Genomic DNA, 14,158 nt, shown 5'->3' with positions numbered 1-14,158 from the left:
TAATATTGAAAATAACTTTGTAAGGATATTTGCAAGTGAAGGATTGTACTAACAAAAAAAAAGAACCCTAAATTATTTTGAAGCCATCTTTTCTATACCGACATTTTTTTTTCCAATTATATCAAATATGTGTAGAAATTAAAAGCACTGCATAATGAAAACAAATAAAATATAAATATTGAGGAAAATATGAGTGTCTCTATAACTTTGATCATTTAATATCCATGTTTAAATGATGGTTTGTGGACTAGCAGAAGCAGCAGCGTAGCCTATATTTACCAGATGACAAAAGTTTCATTCCAGATGTACAGTACTATCTTTGTGCTGGCTTCCATAGATGCACGGAGGAAAGCTGCAAGGGCAGGCGTGGAAAAGGGGTGTTACACTGGGGCTAAGAGGGGGGACATTGTGAACAGCTGCTAAACTAATGCCTTTTTACTCTCTGACAGAAAGTGCACTTGTTAACCATCAGAAGCATGGAAGGAAAAATAAGGTTTAAAACTGATCAATATATTCAGAAGTAAACCCTACCTAATGTAATGAGTGCCAGCCAGGATCTTAAATAAGAAGTAGGAATTTGTTAAGCTATCATTGCATTAAAACATCAATGATTTAATTAAAAAATATCAACTTACAAACCCTATGACTTAGCCACACCAGCTCTCACAGCCACTGGGAATCCTTGGCTCCCTGTGCACTAGTTAAAACTCCTGATTAGAAACACACCCACAAACTGTTTTCCTTTTTTTTCGCTTCATTGGTTTTCTAGAGAGTGACAGACCGAGCACATACATGCTCGCACGGCTCTGTCAGAATCAAACAATTAAAGCACCAGTAGATGCCACAAATAAATATCCACAGACATGTTCACCTCACCAGGCTTTTTCATTCATCCACCAGGCCTCGACAAAACCTTACTGTACTTCTTTCTGAGACCCTCCCCCCCCCCGGCCTCCTCCCCAACAAAACCCCTACATCTGTGATTCATTGACTTTACAATTTACCACATGTCGAGATGGGAGAGGTCGAGCCTCCATCTGAATCACGGCACAAATATGCAAGTGATTTATTGTTTTTAAAACCTCAGGTCGACTCAGACCAACTCTACCTTCTCGGAGAATTACTCCCATTGGCAGAGCATGAACAATTACAGTTTGGACTAATTATGCTTGGCAAACGTGTTAGGCACCACTAATGTCTAGCAGGCCTCACTTTTAGTTTAATGGTGCCAAACTTTGCTTGCCTCCCCGCTTTAGTTCTTAAACTAGCTCTTTAAATCCAAAGCAGATTTTCATGCGCATTTATTGAGTCGAAGGAAAATAAGCACCCATTTCCCGCCTTTTCCTGGTGGAGGACGAGATGAACAGCAGCACGAGAGGAAGCAAGACTAGTGGGAGGGAGAGACGGAGCGGCAGCCGCTTCCACCATACTTTGTAAACAAAAGTGATTTGCAGGACAAAAGGAGCGCAACCTTCCGACTAAATTTGGAGTACAGCTTGTGGCTGGAAATGTGTCCGTGTTGTGCCTCGGAACCCCCTGCAGACACCAATTAGGCTCCATTATCATTGAAAGCCAATTTGACAAGGTGCGATCTATATCCTTTAAATCCGCATTAAAACATCTCTGCTCTTGTCGCAGCCAAAAAGCCATTTACAGATGAGGAAAACACATAATCCATATGATCTGCTATTGTTATGGTGATAATACAACCAGCCTGGGGAGAGATAACGTCAATTGGAAGAGATAAGAAAAACCAGCACAAAGCCAGCAGTGAGCTGTTCATAGCTTACTATTAATTATGTGAGGCGAGTATACGGACAGAGAACCTGTACATACAGGTTTATAATATTAAAGGCTATAATAACAATTTTTCCCAAAAAAAAGGATACATTTTAATTTTTAAAAACATTACTTGTTATTTTTTTAATACTCAATCTTGCTGCCTTATCTTCAAGCACGCTGGGTTGCGAAGCCTGCAGCCGCATTAAAGATCTAAACATCCCTCCGTCCATGAGGCTGTAAATAAAGCAAGTGGATGTTCAGGGCCTGCATCTCTGGTGTCTGACCCTCAAACATCTGCTTCTCCAGACAGAACCAGAATAAATTCAATTGATAATTATGAGACAAAATAGGTGAAATAACAGAATGAGAAATGGAAGTAGTTCCGGCAAATGGGGGAGCTGATCACCTCTGTCATGTTGCACCTATCCAGGAGGCCTTTGTGACAGAGTGAGGGACAAGGAGGATAGGAAGGTTTTTTTTTTAATTGTTTTAATTATCATTTTTAATGATAAACAAACTGTGAGCCACGTGAGATTTGGAACGTTTAAAATTCTCTGATATTTAATAATCCATTAATCAATTCTACATTTAAAAATATAATAACAAATAAATCATGCTCAATTTGAAAAACACAAAAGTGGGTCCTGATTTTGACATTCTAAAAATAACATCACAGCGCTGTCATTCTGAGAGGAGCAGCCGGATGGAAAATAAAGCGGAAAATAAATCAAAGCCTTTCATGGCAAGACGGTGAGAAAAACTCATTCTAGTAACAGCGGTAATCATATTCGGTGCCGAACGTGACGTGCTAGAGAGCAAGACTGCTAATCAATGCCCAGGTGAATTATTTATACGGGCTTTAAGTACAATACATTTATATACCAGGGGCTACCGACATTAAAGTGCTATTGAATGGACACACTGCTGGCTTCAGACCATGGGGGGGCAAGGATTTATCAGGCATTATCGTTTGAAGAAATAAATATTGACAATTCGGATTTTAAAAATCGTCTATTCCCTTCTTTTTTTTAAAGGTATTAAATAAATCATATGGTAAAAGGGGAAAGGGTCAAACCCATCTAGTTCCAGCATCAGTTGGTCACACTCTATAATATCACCCGATAGGAGGGAGATAGTCTCACAGAAATCGGGAAAACATCGAGCCACAGAAACAAGGAAGTGATTGAGTCGAGGATCATGAGTGCTGTTGTGCATTTCTGTGTCAGTGCTGATGAGAAAATGAGTGACTAATTCTGTGGTGCAGCCGGTAGCTTCAACAAGACAGGGCTGATTAAGAAGAATGGAGAAAATGTCCAGTAATATGTCTGTGCATCTGCTGAGATTATAAAAAAAAATAACATTTAGTAGAAAATTAATTCAAAAGACAGTGAATGCAAGGAAATAAAAATGTGACCACCTAACTGGTGCCAACAGTGAGGTATTCTTTAACACACACAAAAAAATAATTTTAAGTCAATATGCCATTATTTTCAAAGGGGGGAAAAAATACATTAAAAAAGTATAACTGTTAGCTGGAGCTGAGCGGGTGGAGGGTTAAATGGGGGTGAGGGGGGGTCATATTTCCTGATGCTTGGTCTTTTGCCTTAACCTTGTAAAATGAGATGATGGGTCCTAAAGCGCAGACTTGTAATTGCAACCGTTTAAAAGAGGGGGGTGAAAAAAAAAAAAAAAACAGCCTTGCTGGAGAAATTACGCTGCTTAAGAATGAGGCTGTTGCCCGGTGGCACCGCGAGGGGCCGAGCAAATGAGTAAGTGTGCATAATTATAGCACAGTACATTATGGTTAAATAAATAGCATGAGATAATGTTAACAAAAAGTAGCACATATTGTTAAACAACTATTTTTTTTTAATAATCCTCTTCAAATATTGATATGAATTAAGAAGAAAACATATATTAACATGAAACTGTTCCAATTGTTTACACCTTTAGATGTTTTGACGGATGCAAATGATCTCATTTGCAATTTGATTTCTGGTTTGATTTACATTGTGGTTGTGAGCCCGGATTGTTTTTTTGGAGGACAAAAAAAAGAGCATTTTTAATGCTTGCAAACACAAGCCAATTGCATAATTTAGTAGCGAGGAAACACGCTTTCCAAACACACTGCAACCGTCACTAATAATATTTGCGCAATGTTTGTTTTGTTGTTATTACCGTATTAAATATAATAATAAGGTGTATTTTTTCCCTCGTTGCCTTCACACACACACACATGTTTTAAATACACATGTATAAATACATATAGCACACACATGACGCTAGTGCTCCGGGGATCAGCCTCCACCCCGGGCGTCACTGGTGGGTGACAGCTGGCCCGGTGCTCCTGCCCGGCGTGTGCGCGTGAGTTTGACAGGGACGGGACCGGGGTGTGTACGGACAGGAAAAAAAAAAAGTTGTAAATAAATGAACTTACTGTTCGTGCTGTTGGAGAAAGTGATCCATTGGGGAGGTAGGGGCTCGTGAGATCCGGGATCATTATAAACGGATAGCCCGGGTACGGTGGGCTCTTGAACAGCCCTCCATCTTGCCTTTTCGCAGCTAACATGGCGGGGGGGAGAAGAAGAAACTTTTTTTTAGAATAAATAAAGCCATCGCGTGATTCTTTTTGAGACTACAAATGGAGTGTACGAAGGTTAGCTGTCGCCCGGCGTGTGCACAGGCTGTCATAAAGCATAAAAAGACGGGAATATTGACAGTATTCAAGAAAAAAGGGAGACTCACCCTCCTCTAAACTTTCTCTGGTTTTGTCTCTGAAAGTTTCAGACCTAGGCGGAGGCCGTCTTTCCGCCTTCAAATACAATAAAAAGACAATGTTGGAAACACTCGTGGGCTGACACTAAGAGTGGACGAGGTTTTTAAAAAAAAAGAAGAATAGTACGAGCAGGAAAAGTGTGGCGAACTCACCTCGGAGTCCGACGAGCTGTTTTGATTCGTTTCCGACTCGTTCACCAGCGACGACTTGACATCTGCTAAATCCCTTTCTGCCGACGAGTTTTCCGAAATTTTCTCCTCTTGTTCGCCCTCGTCTTTGAAGGAAATCATCTCATCGTTAGCGCCCAGGTCGTCACCTCCACCGCCGTTGAGCTGCGGCATTTTCCCCCGAACAGGAACCGTCCTGGAGGGAGGAGAGCGCGGCTGCAAAGTTTTGGAGAAAAAACAACTTGATCTCGGAGAAAAAAAAGGGGGAAAAGTCCCGAGTTTTTTTTGTTGGAGTTTTTCACTCGGTGTTGTTGCACTGGTGTCGTCCAGAAGCTGTGGCGGTCAAAACTAAAAAAGGAAAAAAAGGGGGAATGTTGGCAGTGAAAGGGGAAGAAGCCGGAGAAGGAGCCGAGGCGCTGGATTGAGTGAGTTGAAGTTGGTCGGAGTGGTTTTCAGTTCAAAGGCGGCGCTGATTGACAGATAGAGAGGGATGGAAATAGAGAGAGTCTGGATTCGGGATTATTGACAGCGAGAAACACACAAGAAACTAATGAGATTCAAATAGGGAGGGACTTCAAGTGACGTGCGCGTGAATAGGAGGGAAAACCGGGCGAGAGGAGGAGGAGAGATGGAGGAACTGCAGCATGAGAGAAGGAGAAGAAGGAGTGATGGTGAAAGAACAGCAAGTTGCTCACAAATATGGATTTTTTTTAAAAAAGCACATATGGGCGGTCTCCGGGAGGAATTTTGGGGGGAAAAAATGTTTTCCCTCTGGGTGTTTGACATGAACATTTCCACACAAACACTTGAAATTATCATTTGAGTCTCCTTCCCTCTACAGTCTTATTTTAAGGCCCATCAAAGCAGCCATTATTCTCACGCTGCTGCTCTGTCGTCTCCTCAGATCTATATTAGATATTAATTCCTCAGATCTAGTTATTTAATTACTATTATTTTTGGACCATCGCTTCCTGTTGGCTTGACAGGTGTGATGTCCTGTGGGACCAACCGAGATTCCTGGGCTGAGAGATACATTATTTTTGTTTCTTTATTTTTACTTTGAGCTGGACACAAATAGCTCAAGTGAGCTTTGTTTCTGCAGCATTATTTTGTTATTACAATAACAATAATGACACTGCTATAATTGCAAACACAAATACAATACAATCGAGTATAACTGTACATACAATAAATTCTATGTTCTACAGTAATTTAGATTTTGTAATTCATAAAGGGAAGAGAAAAAAATGTCTTCCTGTTTCTCTTCTCGACTTTTTATTTTAACTGAGCAAAATATTTATACTCTTTATCTTTTTATTTTCTTAATGTTTTTTAATGATGGTTTAATTGACTTCTTTAAAACAATTTCTGTAATTACGATTTTATTGTTGTTATTAGTTTTAATAATTAGATATTAAAAAAATTGTATTAAAGAAAAAGGGATACAATTAAATTGCTAAATCAGTGCTGACACTTTTTTGATCTGGATTTTCTTATTTTCTATAGACTGACAATTGTAGTATAGAACACACGTACACAACTAATTACACAAAAAAGCCAGGAGTGTAAGGTATAAAGGGATTCATTTTATAAATATCAAATTTAAAAGAAAACCCCATGTACAAAAATGTGTATACATAGACACCAAATTGTGCTGTTAATACGCAACATGCATGAACATGTAAAACTAATTATTCCTATAAAAATAAACATTGTTTATGATTTATCTTAAAAGGTTTAATCATGTTTGTTATATGGTTACAAACCAGACGAAAAGGCAATGCTGATGCTAGAAAATAATACTATACTGATTTAACTAATTAAAAATATACCCTGAATGCAAAATAAATTAAATTTAAATTAAATGAAAGTATTAAGGTAAAAAAAAAAAAGAGTGTGTTAAATCCGCGTGTGTGTTTTTTGCTCAGCACCTGGGACCTACTAACCTTATCTCACCAGCTCAGGCTTTGTCATCTCCATTATATATTTGGTGGAGCAATCACTAGAAAAATCAACAATAGATTTGAAATGCAACAGACAGGAGCACAAACACACATGATGGAGGTTACACTTGCTACTTTCAAGTCAAATAAATAATATAAGATGAAAACAAGGCAGAGAATTACTGATTAAGAATATTGTTTCATGTCACGGGGATGTTGGAGGCGTGCAAACTAAATATTGTGACACTAATTCATGTGTGTGAGCTCCCAGCAGCGTTGTCAGACAGCAGATACGAATGTGAGGAAGAGAAGCTGCAGCACAGAGGCAGAATATTCAGCTCAGCGAGGAGATGGGGGAAGAGAGCCGCAGACGGTGCTGCTTCTCATCCAAAGTTTGTGTTTAGGCAGCCGTTGAGGAGGAGGCACCCTGCTGCTCCGGGTCCTCCAAAACCTGTACCAGAGACCAGACCAAAGCAGGGGAGCTCAACGCTGGCCTTTCCTTAGAACCCCGCAGCAGGCTTCTGAGAGTCTACAGTGGCAGGCAGCATGTAGTCGAGATACCTGTCTGATGCCGTTTCAACGATTCTCATCTGCAACCCCTTCAACAAAATGAGAATGACGGTGCAGGTTAGTTATCTCGTCACGTGGCTTTCACACGTACACTTGCACGCGTGGGTGTGAAAGTCAAAGGCCTCGCCAATGTATGATCAGTATAGCCTTTATTTGATCAGAGGACAAATCCACACACTGATTCTGACCTTTGGAGTCAGCCTTCACCTCATTCGAATGTCATTGGGATCTTTTTATAGAACTGTTTGAGCACTTCCAAAGTAAAAATGATGAATACACACTTGCTTGAACAGAACTTCTCTTAAAATAGATTCAGTAAATAAAAGTGTCAATCCCACACTGGCTGGATCTTGTTCGCAATTTTGCCATTGCTAGTGATGATGATGCATTTTTACATATAAAACTTGATATTTAAATAACAACTTGCATTGCATGTGTCATGATTTGATCAACTATGCAAGCCAGCTTTAAAATATGTGTAAACACACTAGTTGCTTATACATTTGAGATTTCAAAGTCCAGCTTCTTAATAAGATGACAACACAAAAAGGGACATGACTGGGGCTTATCGTTCCCAGTGGACGGTGAGGTCGCTCTAGTTTGTATAAGGCGTCCAGCAAAAAAGTATTTTGTCAGGTCAGTCTGACCAATGCGACCATAGTAACTATCTTTTGTGGTTGGTTTAGGCCAGTCCACCTCCTACATGACCTGTTTCTTAGGCAATGATGCAGCAGTACATCTGTCTGCCTTGACAAGGAGGCCCTGGAGTACTTAAAGACAAGATGGACATGCTCCAGAATGTTGGAGAAGATTAGGATGTTGGCCAGATATACAAAAACAAAGCCATCAAGCATGTCACTCAAAATGTCATTATCCAAACTCAGCAGCACAACAGCATTATAAAGATCGACTGAAGTTTACTACAAATGTTCTAATTTATTCCTATGCAGTGGTCCACTACAGTATAACCGCGATTAAGTGAGAAAAGCATATAGATGCGACACCGACAGTTAATGTCAATCCATAGGTATGTCCGTCATTAACCAATCAATGATTTCCCATGATGCACATTTCAATAGTTCATTAAAAGACCCTTTTGGCCAACCCAGTTAAGCAGCTGTCTAGATGGAATTATTATGTCATTATGATCATTTCATAATTCATTGTAGTAACAAAAATATTTGTATATTTACAGAAAACAATGTTTAATGTCCACCCATTTCCTTCTGATGTTATGTCCTAATGATGTTAGAGAGTGTTTTGTTTGGTTACCAGGTATAATGTAAAAATGTCATAATGACTTTAATATTAGGGCAAACACTCTGACTGTTGTCTCTATTTGTTCAGGCTTTTCCTTGAATTTCTCGAACTCCTGTGTTGTTCTCAGTATTATCTTGATCTTTAAAGTGTGTACTTTTTTGAGTATTGTTTTGATTGTTTAAGCGCTTTGTGACCCTGGTCTCTAAAAGCGCTATATAAATAAATATTACTTACTTACTTACTTACTATGATGTCCTTTTAACTTTTCATATGTTTACCAGAACATATTGAGTTATTGTTTTAGGTATTATTTCACATATCACCTCGTGTCATCTATCCCAGAAGTCTCCTCCAAGGGACTCATTGTATTAACAAAGAAGGGTGTAATTACAGCTGGCTGGTGGATAATTGAAGACCAATATTACATCATCATGGACTGCAATCATGTAACCTCTCGTTCGCTGAGATTTCAGACAGGGGAGAACTAAGTAATAACATGGTCATGATGAGGGACTTACTGCATCTTGGAGAGGAAGACTTCAACATTTGAAACATGTGAGTGAGTCAGGAGAGTTTGAGTTTGACGTCAGTTGCCTATTAAGTAACCAGGTGAGGTTTCTAGTTTTCAGAGGCTGAACATGGCAGTCATAATGTTGATACCGAGGCGGACAGAGAACCTGCTGACTGTTATTCACACCCCTCAGATATTTTGCACCTTGGTCAAATCAGGAGTTTCATGATCAGAGACCAGGAAGAACGACTGAAGCAGAGAACCATCATGACTCCATCTCCACACCATCAACCAATCAATTTGTCTCAATATCCTCCCAGGAATTGGATCATTTATTGTTTGTCGGCAAATATAAACACTATTTCAACTTTGGTGAATTTTGAAAGATTTCTTTCAGATACTGCTCTGTGTTCTGGCAGAAAACTGGGCCAAGCTTTGCGGGATTCTGAATTAGACAACCAGCAATTGCATTTTCATTATAATTAGAACATATTCTTCAATAATAGCATTATTTATTCCAATCTGATCTCGTGATTTTAGTTTTGCGCAGCTGACTGGCCAGTCATAGCCTCCTTGTACTCGTATAATAGAGAGGAGCAATATGAGGATGAACAGACAAGTACTGTAAAACAAAACTTTTTTCAGATGGTGGTTTAGGCAGAGCAAAAAAAAAAAAAAAAAAAAAATGATGGTCTTCAAATCTCTGTACAAAACAAATAATATTTGGTTTTAACAAAATGCATGAATTTAGCTGAAAATTCATGTTTTATAAGACACGCATGTCAACACAAATATGTGAGTGATTATGATTGCCAGTAGGAAAGGGCACAAGTCTGTGGATATTTTTAAGTGTCCTTATGTTTAATACTAAGTTTGTTGTTGACTTATATAATACACAATCACACACTATTAACTTGATGAGATCACTCACCTTCACGTGGTCTCAGTCTTGGTGTTCTGTGGTCTTGTTCTTGTCTTTAACACAAGGGATACAACAAACAAATTTGAAAAGCAAGTTCAGATACCAAGACCGTTCTTTTCTCTAGTTATTAACCTGTAATCCAACATACTATGTTTATTTTTGTTTTTTGGCTGTGTTTGAGAGACTTTAGATCGATTTTCTTTGTGTTGTGTTTGTGACTTATGTTGAAACCTATCACCATCAGACATGCTCTTATTCATCACTTCTTCCACAAAAACAATCCACAAATTGATGAAATCCTCGCTGATATGACTCACAACTTCAATCAGAATATCCCTGTATCCCGGCTGGTTTTCATTACTTGGTCAGTTTGGACAACATAACCACTGTGGCCTTCAGACACACAGTGTCCCAGGCAGAGTCCAGTCACAGTTTCCATCTGGTCATAGCCCATACACACCAAACTTGAGTAGCCTTCTGCCGTGCAGGTTTTGTTGATCCAAGACCTAACACACCTCTGACAGTGTGGAATTGTCCCACTATGTTAACGTTGTCTTCAAATTAAAGATACATTTTCTCAATATTTTGAATCTAATAAAACAGAATTAACAATACTTAAAAATAACTTTACACAAACTTACAATTCAATGCCTAAGCTGTATCTGGTGATCTATCTGATATTGTTTCTATTTGTTAATATTTCCCTCAATCATATTCTTGTTAATTCACTTTTACTTAGAATGAGCATTTATATGGCTTGATTTCTCCGTCAACGAGAGTGTGTGCATTTGTTTCTTCTAAACAGATAAAAACTTGACTGTTTCTAGACATACAAATACAGATTATTGTCATAGGCCTAGTGACTGAAGTGACGATGGTTTCGGAGGCAGACGCTCGCAAACCAGGGTAAAGTTTTAAAAAACTGAAGTTTCATTTTTAAGTTGAAACACCAAAACTACTTCCAAAATGTATGAAAAAAAAACTAACTTCAGTTCAGCCTAAGTAAAAACTCAATGGTAAATGGTTAAGCAAATTAAAAAAAGAACTTCACACACTCTCCTGCACACCTCGTGTTCTCTCTTCTTCAACACAATCCACTGCACTTTCTTGCATGCTGGGAGCACAAGACCGGAACCACCTGGACGCAACCAAGCTGCAGGGAAGCAACATATTCTTGAGAGAACAGGTAAAGATCCATACAATCAATCTTCTCTTTATCAGAACATTGGAATCACATAAACCTTTTCCTGTACTCATCTGCGCTCCAAATACATTATATAATATGAAACTATCTGCGTTTTACACTCCCACATAATCTACACCCCACCCAGAGATGGTAACGCCCTAAGAGCTCACTGATGATGTCATCAGCTCTAAAAAGCAGGAAATAATTCACCTTTAACCCCTTTAAGGTAGTATAAAGTAGTGAGTATAAATGATACCAATAAATACCTTTATCTTTAAAAGTTTAAACTAAACGATATTAACAAATAAACTAATCTAACTTAACTTGCCTTGTAAATGTTAGATTCTTCCTGACACGTTGATGTAAAAGATCTATACTTAATTATACATTGCTGAATCAACTAATGGATGAAATGTAAAAGGATAAATTGATGCGGCCTCACCCACTTTGTCACAATCACCACTCATTGTTTTACTATGTCACTAAAACAATTAGTCAGGAGCCATAACTAACTTGAGATCTTCATTAGACTTCATGACATGATATGAGTCAAATGAAGCAAAACCTTTCATTTTCTCCTCCCCCTTCTCGTAAACATTCTCTTAAATAACATTTTCGTGTATTTCCTTCGTTTGTATCTCTTTATTCCTGGTGTTGCTCTTTTGTCTCAGATCAGCAGTTGAAGACATCACTTCCCTTGATGTCGTTCAAAGGCATATATAATAATCAAAATTAATTTTTACAATTATTATTGGATACAGATTAACAAACAAATATATCTTGTCAGCAACAAAGTTCAAACCAACTAATCAGACAAAGAATCACTACTTTTCTATTGTAAACTTTATTTAGAGAAAACAGATCTATAGCGTTTTATAAATGTGAAGGGTGAACTCCAGCCTCTCAGATGGTTACATCAAGCTCAGTTTTATCATAATCTTACGCCTTTATTTTTGACTTATTTTATGTCAGGCGAGTCTGTAAAATGTGTAAAGTAAAAAAAAAACAAGAACTGAAAAATGGAAGACATGGGGCCCATACCTAAATATCGTTATTTAATATTTTATTACACGTTTCCCCATTGCCCTCCCCGATTTCAAGTTTATAAATCAATAATCTGAATGTAGGCTATCTCGGAGGATGCTTTCCTCCCTGAAGTGGGATCAGGAGGTTTCATGTCTGGACTTGCATGATTAATGTTCCTTCTTTTTTTTTTTTTAAATACGACTACAGTAGACGTGTCGGCTGCAGCACCGTGGGAAACTTATCAAACCAGACGTGGTATTTGAACCAGCTCCCGTCACCTGAAAAAGAAAGGTTGATTTTTTTTTGTTTTTAGAAATGCATGCAATGGTCACCGGTCTGAGTGAGAGGCAGGTGCTGATCTCTTTAAACATGGAATCCAATTGAGAGTTGAATTTGCCTGTTTGACTCATACAAACACACTTCAGCATTACCTGCCGTCTACTGCCAAGCTGAGTGCTGCTGGCTGCAAAATGACTTCACTGAGTCTCTGAAGAGAATTTTATTCACTGATTTAGTTCTTGACTGAGAAGACAGGTGCTGCTCATGTAAGGTTAAATTACACCAGCAACCTTGTTTATTTACTGTGTCAACACATAACTTTAACATGATTAGTAAATGAGCAAATATTGTACAGTATATGTCACTAGACTGGATCATGATGGATTCAGAAAGACTTGAACTTTAAAGAAAAAAAACTTTGAGTAGGATTGTAATCTGGAGATGTTTGTAGTAACAAAAAATAAATGATTCTCGGTTTTCCCTGTTTTACCTTTGAGCAGACAGGTGTGGACGTCAACAAAGAATGAAACCTAGAGTATCATTAACTGATACCTGGATTCATTTCTATGCACACAAACTTTGCAGAGAAGAGATTTAGTTGTGTAGGGTTAGCAAATAGAAATAAACATGAGGTTGTGTGTAGTTTATTGTAGTTGTGTGTAGTTTAATGATGTTTGTTATGGTTTAATGTGGTTGTGTATAGTTGAATGTGGTTGTGTTTTGTTTAATGTGGTTGTGTTTTGTTTAATGTGGTTGTGTATAGTTGAATGTAGTTGTGTTTTGTTTAATGTGGTTGTCTATAGTTGAATGTGGTTGTGTATAGTTGAATGTGGTTGTGTATAGTTGAATGTAGTTGTGTTTTGTTTAATGTGGTTGTCTATAGTTGAATGTGGTTGTGTATAGTTGAATGTGGTTGTGTATAGTTGAATGTAGTTGTGTTTTGTTTAATGTGGTTGTGTATAGTTGAATGTGGTTGTGTATAGTTGAATGTGGTTGTGTTTTGTTTAATGTGATTGTGTATAGTTCAATGTGGTTGTGTTTTGTTAAATTTGGTTTTCTATAGTTGAATGTAGTTGTGTACTGTTTAATGTGGTTGTGTATAGTTGAATGTGGTCGTGTTTTGTTTAATGTGGTTGTGTTTTGTTTAATGTGATTGTCTATAGTTGAATGTGGTTGTGTTTTGTTTAATGTGGTTGTCTATAGTTGAATGTGGTTGTGTTTTGTTTAATGTGGTTGTCTATAGTTGAATGTGGTTGTGTTTTGTTTAATGTGGTTGTCTATAGTTGAATGTGGTTGTGTATAGTTGAATGTGGTTGTGTTTTGTTTAATGTGGTTGTTTATAGTTAAATGTGGTTTTGTTAAGTTTGATAAGCTTGTGTATAGTTTAATGTGTTTGTGTATAGTTGAATGTGGTTTTGTTAAGTTTGATAAGGTTGTGTAAAGTTTAATGTGTTTGTGTATTGTTGAATTTGGTTGTGTATAGTTGAATTAGGTAGTGTATAATTGAATGTAGTTGTCTATACAACTACATTCATTACATACATATGATTGTGTATATAGTTGTCTATGGTTCTCTTGGATCTGTCCTCAGCCTTTGACACAGTTGATCACCAGATCATGCTGAGAAGACTGAGGGATGAAGTGGGACTGTCTGGGTCTGTGTTAGAATGGTTCTCATCTTGCCTTTCTGGGCGCAGTTTTAGTGTATCTGCCAATCAAATGAGGTCTGAATCGGC

General features: G+C 38.0%; 1 protein-coding gene across 19 annotated transcripts in view; it reads right to left on the bottom strand.

The window, feature by feature from the left end:
- Nucleotides 1-5,348, bottom strand: part of tcf7l2 (transcription factor 7 like 2) — a 142,351-nt gene extending 137,003 nt beyond the window's left edge. For 7 of the 19 annotated variants that reach the window (XM_087792761.1, XM_087792760.1, XM_087792762.1 and 4 more), the window contains exons 1-3: nucleotides 4,711-5,348; nucleotides 4,528-4,594; nucleotides 4,220-4,344 (exon numbers count right to left, since the gene is read on the bottom strand). In XM_087792761.1, the coding sequence (XP_087648887.1) occupies nucleotides 4,220-4,344; nucleotides 4,528-4,594; nucleotides 4,711-4,899 (381 nt within the window). In that variant the 5' untranslated portion in view covers nucleotides 4,900-5,348. The remainder of the gene's footprint in view (nucleotides 1-4,219; nucleotides 4,345-4,527; nucleotides 4,595-4,710) is intronic. The other 12 variants (XM_087792763.1, XM_087792764.1, XM_087792772.1 and 9 more) reach the window with 4 other exon arrangements.
- Between the last annotated feature and the right edge of the window lie 8,810 nt (nucleotides 5,349-14,158).

Source organism: Callionymus lyra, chromosome 6, assembly GCF_982586985.1.
Source record: "Callionymus lyra chromosome 6, fCalLyr1.hap1.1, whole genome shotgun sequence".
NCBI classification, from domain to species: Eukaryota; Metazoa; Chordata; class Actinopteri; order Syngnathiformes; family Callionymidae; genus Callionymus; species Callionymus lyra.
Note: the sequence above shows the minus strand (reverse complement) of the source record. Positions and strands in the feature narration are given on the sequence as shown.